This window comes from Bos indicus x Bos taurus, chromosome 25 (genome assembly GCF_003369695.1).
Source record: "Bos indicus x Bos taurus breed Angus x Brahman F1 hybrid chromosome 25, Bos_hybrid_MaternalHap_v2.0, whole genome shotgun sequence".
In the NCBI taxonomy this organism is placed as follows: domain Eukaryota; kingdom Metazoa; phylum Chordata; class Mammalia; order Artiodactyla; family Bovidae; genus Bos; species Bos indicus x Bos taurus.
The window spans coordinates 38,621,506-38,639,711 of record NC_040100.1 but is presented as its reverse complement, the minus strand read 5'-3'; the positions used below and the strand labels follow the sequence as shown (position 1 = coordinate 38,639,711).

General features: G+C 48.3%; 1 protein-coding gene across 1 annotated transcript in view; it reads right to left on the bottom strand.

Annotated features, from left to right (window-relative positions):
• Positions 1-18,206, bottom strand: part of GLYR1 (glyoxylate reductase 1 homolog) — a 31,765-nt gene that overhangs the window by 2,671 nt on the left and 10,888 nt on the right. Inside the window, exons 5-15 of the mRNA XM_027527803.1 lie at positions 17,861-18,103; positions 14,272-14,358; positions 13,355-13,411; positions 12,593-12,643; positions 12,431-12,504; positions 9,957-10,056; positions 5,469-5,579; positions 4,686-4,787; positions 3,822-3,984; positions 3,326-3,505; positions 2,590-2,714 (exon numbers count right to left, since the gene is read on the bottom strand). Coding sequence (XP_027383604.1) covers positions 2,590-2,714; positions 3,326-3,505; positions 3,822-3,984; positions 4,686-4,787; positions 5,469-5,579; positions 9,957-10,056; positions 12,431-12,504; positions 12,593-12,643; positions 13,355-13,411; positions 14,272-14,358; positions 17,861-18,103 — 1,293 coding nt within the window. The remainder of the gene's footprint in view (positions 1-2,589; positions 2,715-3,325; positions 3,506-3,821; positions 3,985-4,685; positions 4,788-5,468; positions 5,580-9,956; positions 10,057-12,430; positions 12,505-12,592; positions 12,644-13,354; positions 13,412-14,271; positions 14,359-17,860; positions 18,104-18,206) is intronic.

Here is an 18,206-nt window from a genome sequence, read left to right as displayed (position 1 = left end):
CAAGGAAGAGAAGGGGCTGTACTATGTCCCCAGAGCCTAGAATGGTCCTTGGCAATTAACAAACAGCCACTCCAAAGGTACCAGGTGAATATGAAACAGTGTGAGAAAACTTAAAAAAGCCATCGTTCAATCAGGGCAGGCCCATGTCCAGTCATGTTGAAAAAATGCAGCTGGACACAAGTGTATTTTTTTTCTATTTTTAAACATAGTTCAGTTGGAGCCATCATGATTGATGTCCATTACAGCTCACGTATAGCTGTGAACTCAGAACAAAGGCTAAATAAAGACCTTTTTCAGATAAAAGAGAACTAATTGTTGCCAGCAGACCTGTGTTCAGGAAATGCTAAAGCAAGTTCTTCCAGCTGAACGAAAAACAATACCGAGAGAAATTCAATTCTTCAGAAAGGAAAGGAAAGAACTGGAAATGGTAGAGAAACAGAAACATCTTTTCTCTGAATATCTTTAGAATTCATATGGTTACTAAAGCGAGACACTCCAACAATGGTGGGCTTAAAATAAAAGCAAACATAAAATATAGGACACTTGTACACTAAAGCAAGGGTTCTCAACCTGGGGTCCTTTTGCTCCCCACCTGGAGCGACATCTGGTAATGTCTGGAGACATCTCCTATCAGCCAAGGGGGTGCAGTCACATCCAGTGGGTAGAGGACAGGGATGCTACAATGCACTGGACAGCTCCCACAGCAAGTGTCAGCAGTGTCCAGGCTGAGGAGCCACTTCCAAGGATGAGAGGGAGGAAGTGGTAAATGGATACACATTTTCCGTAGAGGGCCAATCTAGGACGTGAAGTTAAGATGCATACAGTAATCCCAAGAGGAAAGACAAAATAAAGATGATGCACTTGTTAAAAAAAAAAGCCATAAAAAAAGCCAATAGATAAAAAATGGGATGCTAAAAAACATTCAAATGTTCCAAAAGAAAGGAGAAAGAGACAGACAAAAGCCAGGGGGACAAATGGCAATCAAATGATAAAACACCAGCTCCAAATTCGACCACACACCAACAGACTTCAAGACAAAGTCTCTGTGGTAGTGGACTACTTAGCCTTAAGATCCTGAACTCCAAAACAGTGGAAAACCCAAACTCACAACATCTAAATGGCCAGAAACCACCATGCTCCACTGAGAAATGAACCAAAATGTCTGTTTCCAAGTCCATGAATCCTGTAGAGTCAGGGAGGGGCAAGTGGAGACCACCTGGCAGAGAAGTGCTCCCAACACAAGATACCACAGAACCCTTCAGAAGTAACCAGTTACAGACAAACTCATCAACGAAAAACTATACAACAGCCAGGAACTTCACTGCCAAGAGAGAACCTGAAGGTAAGACAAGAGGAACCAGAAATTGTACTGCAGCCTGGAAGAGTGAAGTAAGTACTCAGATGTTCAGACAGACAAGGAAGAGAGAGACACAGAATTCAAGGACTGAAGATTAGTCAACTATGAAAAGGCAGGTTTGAAGAATGGTGCTGTGTATTTTTTACTGATTTTTGGTTGCACTGCTCAGCTTGCTTGTGGGACCTTAGTCCCCCAACCAGGGATCAAACCGAGGCCCCTACCAGTGGGAGCACAGAGTCCTGACCACTGGACCCTCAGGGAGCTCCCCAGTACTGTGTATCTGTATTTCTTTGCCTCTACAGGAAAAGCCACTAGAGACCTCTATTTAACTTGGATAAAAATGTATACAGCTTATAGCACTTGGAAGAGAGAACTTCTAAAATGAATCCACATGATTTATATATGTATGTGTCTCACAAAATGTGGTTCTTACTGCAATTCAAAGATAAATATTGCTCAGCTGTTGTTCTGAAAGGTTATACTTCTATCAGATTGAAATAAAAGATATAACACACGGAAACTGTAAACCTGAGAAGGCTATAGTGGCCATATGAAAGTCTGACAACAGACTTCAAGACAAAGATCAAGATGGACACTTCTTAATAACAAAAGGGCAAATTCATCAGGAAGGCAGTACAATCATAAACGGCTAAGAGCCCAATAACAAAAACTTCCAAAGATACTAAGTGAAATGGACAAAATTAAAGGGGAAACAAATAATCCCACAATGATAGTTGGAGATTTTAACATCCCTGTCTTGGCAATTAAAAGAACTGGAGAAAAAGGTCAGTAATGATGATCTGAAAAAATACTACCAGCTATCTCGACCTAACTGATATATGCAAAACAGTCTTCTTAAGTGAATATGGCACACCCACCAAGACAGACCATCTGCTAGGCCACAAAACAAGTCTGAATCGATGCAGAGTTAAAAGCCATATGGAGTGTATTTTTTGACCACAAAGATACATTAGAAATCAATAACCACTCGATATCTAGGAAATTCTTTAGGATTTTTACTCATATTTGACACACTTTTAAGTAACCCACAGGTCAAAGAATTCCCAGAGAAGTCAGCATGGACTGGAGGAGACACACAAGCCTAAAACCAACAACCTAAGACTCCCCCTTGGAGAGGTCAGACACAGCCAAGCCAAGGCAAAGTCGCAGAGGGGCAGTGCAAGGGAGACAAGGGAATTCTGCAGGCCCCACCCACAGCCTCCTGCAGTTACCTCATTGGCTGCAGCAGCCATGGGGGTCGGATGGTTGACGGCATCACCTAGCGCAATGGCTAAACGGAGATCCTTCTGAATGTATTTCAGGTAGAAATCGGGCTTAAAGTTTCCTTGCAGGATATCTGAGGAGGGAAAGGCATCCACCAGAAGAATTAAAAGGATCCTAAATAAGAAAACATCTGGAGCACTGTCAGGGCTCAACACCTAGCATTTCCTCCTCCTCAGACACCCAAGAGACAAGTTCCCAGCCTGCACCCCCAAATCCTACGGGGCTTCCCTTAGAGCTCAGCTGGTAAAGAATCTGCCTGCAATGCAGGAGACCCCAGTTCATTTTTGGGGTCAGGAAGATCCGCTGGAGAAAGGATAGGCTACCCACTCCAGTATTCTTGGGCTTCCCTTGTGGCTCAACTGGTAAAGAATTCGCCTGCGGTGAGGGAGACCTGGGTTTGATCCCTGGGTTGGGAAGATCCCCTGGAGAAAGGAAAGGCAACCCACCCCAGTATTCTGGCCTGGAGAATTCCATGGACTGTATAGTCCATGAGGTCGCAAAGAGTCAGACGCGACTGAGCGACTTTCACTTCACTTTGACTGGGGGCCAGACTGACTGGAGAGGATGTGTCATTCACACAGAAGGAGCTCCCCAAGAAGACACTGCTCTGTGATGGCTGCTTGACCCAGCTCCCCAGCTAGAACCAAAACTAAAACGCAGCAAGAGCGGTCAAAGGCAACTTACTTTGGCACTTCTGGTCCAGGAAGATGCTGGCCAACTGTCCCTGATTGAGGATGTCCAAGAGTGTCTGCTGGGACTGGCCTGTCACTTGGGCCAGGGTGAGCCCCTCTGCAATGGTGGCCATGAAGCTCCCCTGGACCATGTTCACAATCAGCATCATCTTAGCTGCGTTGCCAACCTCACCTGCCCAGGGCAAAGAACTGCGGTCACACCCAGGAATCCCACGGGGAGGGACTTTCTGCCCACCCTCACCCCTGCTCGGACCCACCTCTACACCCAGGGGAGGCCCCATTCACCTGCCCCTGACAGAACTGGCTCTGACCCTTCTGGCTCTTCCTCCTTGCAGGCACTGACTGTGCAAGTCAAAGAAACCTTCCCACGGGGGCCCCAGGCAGAGAGGCCGTGCGGGACTGACGCTGTCCTCAGGGTGGTCTAGAGGGGATGTGGCCCACCCAGCCTCCAGGCCTGCAGTGGCCTGACGGGTGGGCAGGCGTGTTACCTAGAAAGAAGGAGGTCTTCCCCATTGCCTGGAAGCAGCTGCTGCAGTCCTCATACAAGCCCCTGTCTCCGGCCGCTAAGATCACCAACATCCCATCATTAGACAGCTGCTGATTCCCTGAGACCGGGGCTTCCAGAAAGCGGCCCCCCCTGGACACAATCACCTGGAAAGAAAAGTCACAGCTTCTGGAGGCTGTGCCTCTCACGAAGGTCTTGGGCAGGAAGCAAGGAGCACACAGGGGCTGGAGCATCAGGCCCTCCACGCTGAGCCCCATAGCGGACATGTGTACCAAGGTGCTGGGCTGATGCTGGGGGAGGACCAGCAGACTGTCCTCCACCAGATGCCCGAATCCCATGCAGGAGACAGCGAGGAGCTGGGGGTCCTCAGAGGCTCCCATTACAAAGATATCAGCAACACGACCACACTCTGGTTTGGCCGACCACACTTTCTAGGACAGACACTGCCCTTCTTTGATTTCAGCCACTCTTTGAACACACATGGGCCACAAGTCACCACCACCTCCTCACCTTGGCCCAGAGGCTCAGGGTGGGGGAATATCCTGCTAGTATCAACTGCAGAAAGCTATTTAAACCACAAAGACCCTGCTGGCAGATTGGACTGCTTCCAACTGAGAGGCTAGCAGCTACGGGACCTGACGCCTCTCCCAGCTAAGAAGCACTTCTCCTGTCTCAGCCATGCAGACTAGCTGTAGACTTGAAGGCAGAGAGTGAAAACAGGCTAGAATCCCATAGTCTCTGCTGTGGCTCTGGAGTAACTATGTGGCCCACACTGGGGTGCGGTGAGCCTGGGCCTTGGGCTCCAACTGAAAGGACGCTGGAGGGCCAGCCTGAACGAGGCTGCTACCTGGGCCAGCTCGGTGACTGTGTCAGCGTCCACCGTCGACATGTCCACGTAGCACTTCCCGGGGCGGATCCCCTGAAGCACGCCACTGGGGCCCAGCACCAGCTGTGGGGACACAAGGGAGAAGCAATAGCCCAGGCTCCCAGCCAGAACCCAGGTGACCCTCAGATCTAAGGTCAATGTCCTGCTGATTTTTTTTTGGCTCATTTCTCAAACAGAAGCTATTAAAGCTCAAAAGAGAAGAGCATGTAAATAAGCAAGGGAAAGAGAAGAATTTATGTTATGTTCCCATTTACCTTCAAAAAGAATATGTGTGTATTTCTTTTTAATAAAAGCCTCCCACTGAAAAGATGAAAGGTCAGTATTTATTTTTTGGCTTCTTTGGATTTACCTGGATTAGTTTAGTCACGAGTTCAACAAGATAACTACTGCACTTGAACTTTTAAAGCATACAAATACAGTGACAGCTAAATATAGGAACTTGGCACATGGACCAAGGCACACTCAGCCTCAAAGCTTCCAGCTCACCAGGAACACGTGAGCTTGTCAGGAACCATTTCAGCACAGACCTCAGGGACCCCAGTCAGTGTCGTTCTTTGTTCTGAATTAAAGGAAGTCTTGTGTTCAGTCTACGCAAACATCCTTCACAATGGGAGATGGCCCCCAAATGGGACACCCAACCCCCCACATGCAGACACTCACTCGGTGTGCAGGGGACAAGGGGAGGAGGCCAGCCAGCGTTCCTGGCCACAACCTGAGACGCTGAGGGGAGGGAGGGATCCTTACGTCCTTGGCTGCCTTTGGGTCCGACACGCAGGCAAAGGTGATGTCACAAGTTGAAACGACTTCAGCGGGGGTTCTTCCTAGGCGGGCCCCCTCCTGGATGAACAAATCACACTGCAAAAGTCACAGATCCTAATGTGAGCTGCAGGCAGTGCACAACACACACACTAGCCAGGCCAGAGACACAGCGCCCAGTGCTCCTGTGTGGCCTCCCAAGGCAGGCGGTCTGACTGCTCGAGGGGAAGTGGATGGGAGCCCCTTAAGGACAGTCTTGTGTGTCTGCAAACTTGGTGCCGAGGATGCACGTTCCACATTCTGCTCCACAGGAAGCACAAAACAAGTGTCTGCTGGAGGCTTCCTGAACCAAGAATGGGACGTGAAAAGTAATTGTCCACAGCTCTCTGTGGCTGTCTCAGCTGTGGTGAAATCTGCCCAGTGCTGTGTGAGCCGGGGAAGCAGGGCTAGGGCCAACAGGCTGCCACTTCCTATTGAATTGCTTCGGGTCGGGGTGGGGGTCGGGGTGCGGCACAAAAAGCACTAACTCTTCTTTTTAAAAAAATAAAATCACCTGAACTATCTCATAACAGAATATATCATTAACATCTTGGTCTATTTCCTTGTTCTATGGGCACTAAAAAAAGTATTTAGAATAATTTGGACCTATGATTTTGTATCTTATTTGCCCCACTGAGAGACATATCTGAATTTACCTAATGGCTCTCCTGGCCCAATTATAAAAGACCCCAACAAATACATGTAAGGGACTTCCCAGGTGGTTCAGTGGTAAAGAATCCACCTGCTAATGCAGGAGATGCAGGTTCAATCCCTGGGTCTGGAAGATCCCCTGAAGAAGGAAGTGGCAATCCACTCCAGAACTCTTGCCTGGAAAATTCCATGGATGGAGGAGCCTGGTGGGCTCTAGTTCATAGTTTTGCAAAAGAGTGGGGCATGACTTAATGACTAAAACAACAAGAAGGGTAAAACTTCTTCTTGCAGGTCAAGAAGCAACAGTTAGAACCAGATATGGAACAACAGACTGGTTCCAAATTGGGAAAGGAGTATGTCAAGGCTGTATATTGTCAACTAGCTTATTTAACTTCCATGCAGAGTACATCATGAGAAATGCCGGGCAGGATGAAGCACAATCTGGAATCAAGATTGCTGGGAGAAATATCAATAACCTCAGATATGCAAATGACACCACCCTTATGGCAGAAAGCAAAGAGGAACTGAAGAGCCTCTTGATGAAAGTGAAAGAGGAGAGTGAAAAAGCTGGCTTGAAAGTTAACATTAAAAAAACTAAGATCATGGCATCTGGTCCCATCACTTCATGGCAAATAGATGGGGAAACAATGGAAACAGTGACAGACTTTATTTTCTTGGGCTCCAAAATCACTGCAGATGGTGATTGCAGGCATGACATTAAAAGATGCTTGCTCCTTGAAAGAAAAGCTATGACCAACCTAGACAGCATATTGAAAAGCAGAGATATTACTTTGCCAACAAGGTCCATCTAGTCAAGGCTATGGTTTTTCCAGTGGTCATGTATGGATGTGAGAGTTGGACTGTGAAGAAAGCTGAGTGCTGAAGAATTGATGCTTTTGAATGGTGGTGTTGGAGAAGACTCTTGAGAGTCCCTTGGACTGTAAGATTAAACCAGTCAATCCTAAAGGAAATCAGTCCTGAATATTCTTTGGAAGGACTGATGCTGAAGCTCCAATACTCTGACCACCTGAGGTGAAGAAAGGAATCATTGGAAAAGACCCTGATGCTGGGAAAGATTGAAGGCAGGAGGAGAAGAGTATGCCAGAGGATGAGATGGTTGGATGGCATCACCAACTCAATGGACATGAGCTTGAGCAAACTCCGGAAGTTGGTGATGGACAGGGAAACCTGGTGTGCTGCAGTCCACAGGATTGCAAAGAGTTGGACACAATCAAGCAACTGAACTGAACTGAGGGTAAAAAACAGGCTCTGAAAATGGTTTTATAAGATCAGCAGCATGGAATACATTATTTAAAAACAACACAGTACCCATAAATATATTAACGTTTTGTCCTACTTGTGATTTAACAAGCCAAAAATAGCAACTTCTTTGTGTGATACATTTTGATTATTTCTAAGTACAAAATATCTAATACCTTTGTTGATTGTCTCGTGACCTATTTAAAAATCTTTATATCATTATTAAACTATTTGTTTAATAAGAAATTCCACTCCTGGTTTTATATCTAAAGAAAATAAAAACACTAATTTGCATGCACCCCACATGTTCAAAGCAGCACTACAAAAGCCAAAATATGGAAGCAACCTCAGTGCCCATCAACAGATGAATGGATGAACATGCATTCACACTATGTGTGAATAAAAAAAGGAAAGTTCTGCCATGCGCAACAACGTGGATGGACCTAGAGAATACTATTATGCTTAGTGAAATAAGTCAGACAGAGACAGACAAATACTCTACACCTGCACTTATGTGTGTGTTAGTCGCTCAGTCGTGTCTGACTTTTTGAGACCCCATGGATGTAGCCCACCAGGCTCCTTAGTCCATAGAATTCTCCAGGCAAGAATACTGGAGTGGGTTGCCATTTCCTTCTCCAGGACTTACATATGGAACCTAAAAAGTAAAACAAATGAATGAATATAACAAAAAAGAAACAGATTTAGAACAAACTACCAGTGCGGAAAGGGAATCAGGGAGAGGCAAGACAGGAGTAGGGGACAGTACAAGCTGTTACGTATGAAATAAATAAGCTACGAAGATACATTTTGCAGCACAGAAAAACAGTCATTATTTCATAATAACTTTCAATGCAGCATAACTTGTACAAACACTGAATCACTGTGCTGTACACCTGAAACTAACGTACTATTGTAAATCAACTGTACTTCAATAAAAACACACACACACAGAAAAACTAGGGAAAAACACAAAAATTGTTAGGATAGTGGGAAAATTTAAGAATACAAAACCTTGTTTTCAAGTTTTCTTTTTTGTTGTTGTGGGAAGTAGTATCAACACCCATTCATCTTTTCCTTTGGTAACTCTTTTAGACTTCTAAAAAGATCTATATTAATATTAAATTTTGTTTTCTTCTGGTTTTTTCTTTTGAAGAAAGAGGGTAACAGCTGATTCCAAACTCACATTCATAACTGCTTTGCTGTACTGCCTTCTCATAAATTAATCTGAAAGGCATAGCCATGTTTATTAACAGGCTTTCCAATCAAGGAAACAAGCTGACCAGAGGCACTTCTATCAAATGGGAACATACACCTGGAGTTTCCCAATGTCCTTCAACTGTGTGTGTCTAGATTTCCTGGTTGCCTTGGCCTTGAATCACAAAGTATCTGCCAACAGTCTCCAGGATTTCACTCCTGACCCAGGTCCTGCAACGCCTACCTCATGCCCAGCACTTGAAGCCCACATCTCTTAGAACAGCCTTCAGTGCCCTTTCTCCCAGGCTCCACCTACTCTCCAACCAGTTCCTTGTTATTCTTGAAAAGGGGCTGTTTCAACCAAGTGAACTGCTTACCTCGCCTGGAACATTTTTGTTAATCTAAATCCATCAGCTCTACCATCTCCCTTCACTCCAGCTCTCCCTTTGCTGCATACATGGGATGCTCACCCATCACTTCACAAACACACGCTCAGCCACACCTTGTTCCTCAAGAGGCTGGTTCCTTCTTTGTCTCTCTGTCCCTGGCAAGCACAGTGAATTATTTTTCTGGTACTTAGATTATGGTTCTTCACCTTTTCCTGGATGAGAACTTGAGGGGAGCCATGACCTCTCTCCATTACACAAGACTTGGAATTCCATTTCAGGGTATGCACAGGCCCCGTGAAGCCACGGACCACCTTAGATGAAGAATTCCTGAACCTGTCCTGTCCAACGTGGTAGCCACTAGGACTGCTTAATTTTAAGTGAAATAATCTTAAAATTCGATTCTTCAGTCCATGAGCCACGAATCCAAGTATTTCAGAGCCACATGAGGTCACTGGCTCTCATAGAGGCCAGTGCAGATACAGCACAGCTCCTTCACCGCAGAATGTTCTGTGGCACAGGGTTGTTAACACAATCCAAACACAACAGAGCATGGCCATTAACTCAGATGAAGCAGATCTGCTGATGCACTCTCCATATCAATGAATTCATCACACACACACACACTCACACACACACACACACACACGGAAAAACCTGACAGGTTTTTTTCTCTTTTACCTCCTGTTACCTATTTCAGGTAATGGCACAGACGGATAAATTTCTGTTTCATGTTATACCCCTGGGTATTTTCAATATTTAGTTTTTATGATCGCATCCTATGCTGGCTTATCTGCATCCTCCCCTGCCTGGACTTGGAGCTTGGCTTCTACTCCATGCACACAGAACGTGGAGCAGAGACAGCAGGGCGACTCCTATCCTTAGTTGCCCCAACTCCAAGGCCCAGGCCCCACCACACCCAAGAAGTGCCACCATGAATGCTTACTTTCTCTGCAGTCCGGTTCCAGACAGTCACCGTGTGGCCCATTTTTAGCAAGTTGGAGACAATGCCACTTCCCATGAGGCCAAGGCCCAAAAATCCTATCCTAGAAAGACAGACTGGTCAGTTCAGAGTGGGGAACAGGGTGGAGGGGAGAACAGGGTGGGATTATGACTACTACCCTGGCTCTGTTCCTCTTAAACCTGGGGAACCTCACCTCAGTCCACCACGCACACTGCTCTGCAGTGTGCTGATACCATGACCGCAGAGCCAGTGGGAGGGCTGGCAGAGTGCGCCTTTTCTCACTCTGGCCCTGTTCAGAAGTGCTCAGAAGTTTACACAAGCATTTCTAAACCCTCAACTGCCACTGCAAGAAGTATGACTCATACAGGTTATGGCAAGTCTTCCCAACCATTTCCTTGTTGCTTTGATGGAGGGGCTGAGCTTACAACTCCACTGCAGTGAGAAGCCAGACATTTATCTTCAGCGCATGCAACAGTTCCTCGCCAGCCACCTCAGGTGCAAGGCCTTGAGGTGCCAACTTCGAGCACCCTGGGATCCATGACACGTAACAGGCGCCACACGTGCGGAGCCCCCACCGTCCTTGCCTGCACAAGCTGACGTCCTGGTGCTCACCTCCCCTTCCTGGCTTCAGGCTCTGCACCACCTTTGCTCTCTTCATGCAGTCAGCAGGGATGGGCTTCGCCACGCCTCTTCAAAGCCTCACCTGCTCTTTGGAGTCAGTCTTCCCCGGTACGTGGAGTCTTCTCCTGAACCTCTTTCCCATTGCTCAACCTGGGCCCGTCCTCTACTCTCCCCACACTTTCTAACTGCAAGCCCGTTATGCTCCTTCTGTGACTAAAACTCAGGTGGTCAGTACGTGCTGCTTACCTGCACTTGCTACAGCTCGCCTGCTCTTTCCTGCAGCCCCAGAACTTGGGGCTCATAGCTGCCACATGGTTCAATGGATGATTTTATCTTGCTCAAATGTCTCTTCTTGGTTCCTACAATTCTTTCTCTCTCCTTGCATAAGACATGGTTAAGCAACGCCTCTTTCTTCATTTACTACCTCATGGTCTTGTTTCCAGCTTGTCTCTCTCTCAGCTCTAATGTTGTCTGCAGCTTCTCCACTCTGACCGATGTTATCCTTCAGTATTTTCAGTCTCCTGGGAGCCATATCTGCAGCCACCTCTGCTAACGGGCTCAAAGGTTCCCCAATCCTTGTGGGAATACAACACTCTCATGTTTCTCGTGTTCTCTGTCTAGCCTGCTCTAAGTCACCTGAATTAAATGCTGAAAATGGAACCCACCACTCTCCTCACCAAAGGTATAATCTGTTATTCACAGCTATCTGGGTGGGTGGCAACCAGTTTTCTCTAGGATTGTAAATCATGACAGACTAATTCTCTTTCCTTTGTTCAGTGTTCCAGGACACCCGGAAGACCTGGGGATATGCATTTGTACACTGACAGTTGCTCGCGGTGTCCTTGAGGCAAGGAAAATGTGGACCAGGCGCACTGGGTGCAACGCAGCTAATCTGCTCAGCAGCTGGCTTTACACTTGTAATAAAAAAGGATTTGAGTGATGGCAGAAAACACTGGACTCTGTCCTCAGCCTGGAGTTGGATTTTTTAAAAAAATAAGCCAACACATTCCTCGTTGATTTAATGGGCAACACCCATTCCTCCTTTAATTAGCACATGCCTCCAGCTCCTTCACACCACAATGGAAGTTCACCAAATATATCTGGTTGAACAAGAGACTTCAACAGCACAAAAAAAGTGTTTTAGTCTGAGAAAGAACCGCACAGAAGACTCAGATGGGAGATTCAGACGTTCTTTAGGAGAATGCTCCTTCCTTAAGAGCCCTCATCATCACGACTCAGAAGCACAAGGGGGCATCAGAATACAGGCAAAGGCGAGGGTGGATGCCAGCTAAGGCCTGGGGATCGCAGTCAAGGCTCCCCACTTGTCTGGGTGGGGCGGAGGGCAGCCGGCAGGTACATTGGGAGGACTGGGGAAGGCAGGACAACAGGCTGCCTTCATCTTTTGCTCCCACCTGCCCCCACCAGGGCCAAGGTGAGGAGTTCTTCAAGTGTGGTCTCCTGATGAGCAGCCACTTATCTGGGAACTGGTCCACCTGAGACTGACTGATCCAGAAACTCTAGGGGTGCAGCCCAGCAACTGGTGCTTTACGAAGGGTCTTCCAGGTGGTTCAGGAAGGTCTGAGAACCACTGACCCAAGTGTTCCCTGCTTAGGAGACTCACTAGTGAGCAAATTCATGGTACGAATGTACAGGGCAATTTCTGTCTTCCGCAAGTCAAGTTACTCCCAGGCAAATCGTTAAGAATTACAATTTTCCCTTTCTCTTTCCACTTAGTCCCAGCAACGGCTGGGACACAACCCTTAAGAAGCTGCCTTGAAGTCACCCCCAGACCCACAGAACCAGAGACCAAGGAAGCCCTCCCCCGAAGGCCCTACTTTTTGTCTGTGGGTGTGACGCTGCCATTCACCGCCGTGCTGTCTGCGGCCTGGATGGAGGTGGACCCCGTCTCCTGGGGGAGGAAACACAGGTCGTCAGGCCGGCCTGCCCATGCCAGGCCCTGGTGAGAATACAAGTGAGGAGGCGTAGAACTTACGTACCTCTTCACATATTTTCAACTTCTTTGTGATTGCCTGGTAACAGACAGCTGGCTAATAAAGAGGGAGTGAAAAAAAATTACTTATTAAACTGAACATTTAACTGGTCTTAGTTACTATTTCCCTACTGAGGTGAGACCCAAAACAGAAAGTTAAGATCAAAACTTATTTGGTGTCCAACTTTGCTGAACTCCAACACATGAAAACTTAACTTGCATTACTCCACTCAGTTCTCATGCAGCTCTACAAGCTGCTTTTTGCTGGTGATGACGCTGAAAATCAGAGGTTTATATGTCCAAAATTATAGGCATGGTCAGTGTACCCAGCCTTGGAATCCTGATGTGTCAACTCCAAGGTCACACACCATCAGCAGATCCTATCAGGGCTCAGCCTAACCGACAGCCCTGGGGAGACACCTGGGGAAACCGCCCCCGACCCCCAGGGCTCATGGAAGACTGCCTTCATCCAGCAGCACTGGCCACCCATGGGTGGATGCCGGCTCCTGAGGCTGGCTTTCTGTCCTAGACTCTGAGGGCGACCACATATGTCTCAAGCACACAGCCACGAAGTTTTAAAAGCTTCTTTGGGTTCCTTTTAAATCTTAACAATGCCTGATTCATGAGTGGTCCTCTACGTGATTTAAATTTAACTAGTTGCTCTGGACAGAGTACAGGCAGCGGACTAGGGTGAGGCTCCAGCGAAGCAGCACTCTCCCCTCAGGCTAGCTCCTAAGGGAGGATCAGGAACCTCAAGGAACAAGCTTACCTTCTCAGTTTGGCTGAGCAGGAAGTGATGGAAATGAGGGTCTGCATCTTTAACAGGCTGAAATCAGAAAATGATTGAATAAAACAAATTATCTTCTACCAGAGGTCACCTCCTACTGATAACCAGTCTCTCCCCTGGCTGACACACCTTTGGGAGCTGAGCTTACAACTACCTGGGAGCTCGTTTCCCACTCTGGTTCTAAGCCTTTCATAAACAATGCCCATTCCAACTGGAGGAAAACTGGCTTCAAGTGGAAAAGAATGGATGTTTCGGCCAGGCTGGTGTATAAATTACTCCCAAACACTGTGGAAAAATAATTAAAAAGTGTACCAGTGATTTTCAAATCCAGCATTCACCAGTCACTTCAGATGACCCAGCAGACCAAGCCAAATTCTCAGGCTCCTCCAAGTCATAGGATTTTGGACCCCTCGTACCTGGCGCCAAATGCTCACAGAGGGTTAATATTAACAGGAAGGAGGAAGCAACGACTGCAAGGCTTTCAAGGGCTTTTCACACACAGGCCCAGCAACAGGGGAGCAGCGGGCGCACCCACGCCAAGGGTAAGGCAGCGTGCAGGTGACCAAACATCACAGCCGCGCACGTGACCAAGGTATGTCTATAAAGTACCAAGTGGGAAAAAACTGCAGAATGATCCCACTTTTGTAAAAATCAACACTACTCCCCAAAGCGAAAACCTGTAACATGGATACGTGATTATATACCTGATGGTTAAGTGGGTATGCCAAACGGTCTGGAGCGAGTTAAATAAACTTGACAGCAAGCCTGCGCCAGGGTGGACTCGCACACTTCTGTATTCATTGGCAATTAAAAAGTGTCGGGAAAAGCACACCACAGTGTCAGGCTGGGAAACCAGCTCTGAGGCTGGGCTTGTCATGGCCCAAGGGAGGGGTCATTACCTCACTCACGTTCGGCTGCCATTTAAACGTGGCCATGGGTCCAGCCATCATCCCCTTCACAGTACTAGACTCAGGGATGCTGAGGTCCTACAGAGGGAAAGACAGGTGGTCACAACACTGTGGCACCTCAGGAGCACTTGTCTTCCTCCCTCAATTGGGGGCCCCTCTTCACTGCTTTGCTTCCTTCAGTCACACTCCGTCCCAAACTATCCTAGCCAGCTCCATGGTCTCCCCAGGCACAGCTCTGATGACTGTCTTATTGGGAGAAACAGGGCAAGTCTTTGTCAACACAGAGGGAAGTTCTCTTTTCTCTGGTCCAGAATGACAAATGTGCTCCTGGGCCAAAATTCCTCAAGGATGGAGGTAACCTGAAAGACCAACTGTGGTCTGCAGTGTGATCAGCAGGTCACAGGGAAAACTCCTTATTGCAAATAACGAGCATTAGGAAAACAGTACTGGCTTCAAAAGGAATCCATCGTATCTGAAAAGAAACTAAGGAAGCCACGTGGTGCAGTGAGGAGATCGGCCCAACATTTTAGAGCCAGTAAGTGATGAAGCCAGAATTAGATCCTGGGGCAGTCAGGATCCAGGAGTTCATTCTCCCCCCAGACAGAAGGCAGGCGCCGTGGGGGCAGGGAGTCAAGAGCTCAGTGCAGCAGGTCAAGCTCTCCACTAGATAGCTGAGATGAAGTGTCAGGAGGACCACTGAGGCTGGGAGACAGCAAATGGGGACAGGGACACGAGGTAAGCCGGGCAGAGGGGCAGGAGCAGACGAGCTGTACAGCTTTATCCCTAGATCTCCAGACCGGCGTGGAGATGTGCAAGACGAAACAAAGCAGCCCAGAGCAGTGCTGCCCCAGAGAAGCTGCAGTCACGATGGACGTGTTCTGTATCCGCTCGGTCTAGGCACGTGTTACTATGGAGCACCTATCACGTGGCCAGTGTGACTTGAGTAACTGGATTTTAATTTGTGTTGAATGTAAATTAATTTAAATGTAAATAGTCACTAGCCTAGTGACCACAACAACAGAACAAGGGTAAAGCAGGAACACAGCTGTCCACCCAGCACTGAGCAAAGGCCTCCACCCCGGACTCCCTGCCTGAGTCTGGATTTTTAGGAGAGCCACAGGATAGTTCTGTTTTGCCCTGTGGTCCGTGCCCAGAGTCCCAGTTCTCCGCTCAGGACTCGAGCCCCAGAGAGAGGGTGAGTGTGCACCCCCCGAGCATGGCTCCCCCGTGCAGCTGGACACAAACCCAGCCTTTGCCTTCCCACACGTAATCAACACCCCTGTCGTCAAGCTCAGCCTTTTCCGTTAATCCTCACGGGACAGAGGATTATAGCTCAGAACAGCACTCATCTGGGGCTCTGCCTAGCTAGACTACTCACTCTGCTTCAGTGAGGAGCTCGCAGCCAAATGACAATCACTATAGCAACACACACGCTTGTGTGAGAAGAGTCCTCCACGTAAGACTGGCAGTAGCCCCCAGGAGTGCACTACAACCACCACACTCTCACCGCACAAAGGCTACTGCTGAAAAATAATAAATGTGCAATGTTTGTCAAATGTATAGTGTTGCAGGCACTGTCTTATCTGCTTGGCTTGTGTTACTCATTTAATTCTTAAACCTAAGACGCACTGTTATCTTCAATGACCAGACAAGGAAACTGAGGTGAAGGGAGCTGGCCACGGTCGCACAGCTGTAGCAGGTCATGGAGACCCCAGGGCCTCTTCCTTACCTCTCCTTCATACTTCCCTTTACCCCCAAAGAAACTGTTTCTCTTCAGGGTGAGCACAGGAGGTGGTGAGATCCATGGTGTGAGATGCCAGACACTATGCATTTGGAGAACAGATAAAACCCGACAGCCCAGATTTCTGTGGGTCCCCAGGAAATCAACTCAACCGGATCAATCCAGATCACATCTCCTGGAAGTCCTTCATGCCCCACACCCGGCAGTTTCTAAGCTCCCCTCACTCTGGCCGGAGGTCCCCACCACTCAGCTGCTCTCATCTATCGTGTCTTAGGTCACTGAGCAGCCAGAAGGGCCTGCTCTAACACAGAGGTTGTACTGCGGCAGCCGACAGGCTGAATGTAGTCCAGAGTGATGCTCCTTCGTACTTAGAAGCGTTGTAAAAATTTGAATGAGCTTCTAATACTTAAAATAGGAACATTTCACTTAAAATCTGTATTTCCAGCTTCTCTTGAGAAAAACCAAAGGATCTGGCAAAAGTTGGCTGGGAGCCCGAGGGTGGGGCACGGCCTCGCCAGACGGCAGCTGCTGCCACCCTAACACCTTCGGCTCAGTCTCCTGCTTAAGCACCCTCTTCCCGTCCCTGCCTGGTCTCGCTGGTGTCTCAACCTGTGCGCCTCCATCTGACATCCAGCATTCATCACAGCCCCATCATCCCAGGTCTGTGCCGGCCATGTGGCTTTCAGTCTCCGATCCTGCTCTAACAATCTTCCCCTGGGTGCTGACAGATTACCTGCTCCACCTCAAATCTTCCTCCTTTGGCTCCCAAGACCCACACAGATCTTTCTGGAAAGGTGAGAGGTATGTTACTTCTGCCTCACTTCCCTTCGTTGGCTCCACCCACTTCTTCCAGCCTTGAGTTGTGGGCATGCTCTCTGCAAAGCCAACTTCTTCCCTCCCCTCTCCTCTCTCCTGGCTTTCCCTCAAGACAACCACAATCAGGGCTCTGGGATCTAATGTCCTCTCTAGATATTCGCTCCCCCACACCAACATTTCCATCCTACGTTCCTGGATGCCTCCCTGGTAGTCTAGACATCCCTCAATGTCATTACACACAGAACCGGTCCTCTCACCCCAAAAGCCAGCTCCTCTGCTCAGAAGAAAGGCAAGTTTCTCCAGGTACAGACTTGAAATCATCTCCTTTCCCCTTTTCTCATCATCCCCTAGATGTAACCAGTTACCAAATCTTACCAACTCCTCCTCTGAAGTGCTTTTCACATAGTTCCTTTCAGTATTTGCTAACGTCCCCCTCCCCTTGCCCAAGGAAATCCTACTATGAATGCACACCTGACGTTACCCTTCTCATCAGCTTTGAGCCTTCCTTCACTGCCAGCTGTGACCCGTAACACACAGCCTGGCGAACACCGCCACCTCCACGTCCAGCTCTAACACCTTCATGCCACCCTACTGACTCCGTGGCAGTACAACACTGCTTAAGCAGACCTGGAGGCTCTCCACGACCTAGTGACAAGCTGCCTTTACCCGTCTGTCCTCCTCCTCGTCCTGTACTAGGACTGAGACTATGCCCGCCAACATCAAGCCCATGTGGGCTGTGCCCTTCGTCCGTGGAAGCCCTTCCCTTCTTTCCTGCTCAGCCCTTGCACGCTGGCTCAGTGGCCCTTCTACTCCTGACCATGTGTCTGGTCGAATGCCTGAGTTGTGTTCCTATTTCACGCCTGTGCGTCCAGGCAGTACCCTTTCCCTGTCTGCAGAATTCTTTAGGGCAGCACAGAGCAGGGGGCCCTACGTCCGTTCAGGGAGCTGAAGCACACAGGAGAGCTCGACTCTGCCCTGTACGAAGGACAGTCACCAGTCCCAGAAGCTAGAGACAGAACCAACCTTCTCGTCCTTGGGGGGCCGACCCCGCTTCCGGGGACTCTGCTCCTGGGCTCTCTTCAGAGGGGACTTGGAGCCTCGCTCTGAGGAGCCTGAAGGCACCCTCTTCTTTCCTTCTCCCATGTTCTTCTTCACCTTCCCTTCAGACAGGCTAAGCTTGCGCTTCTCATCACCTGAGATTGGCCTACTTCTCTCCTCACTGGAATTACGCCGATTCTTGTCATCAGCAGAACTGTGGGATGATGTCTGTAAGTTTAATAATAATAGTGATAACCACCACAATGGCTGCTACCATCGAGACCCCTATTTACACGGGCCACTCCCGGTGGTGAGCACTTTCTATACATGC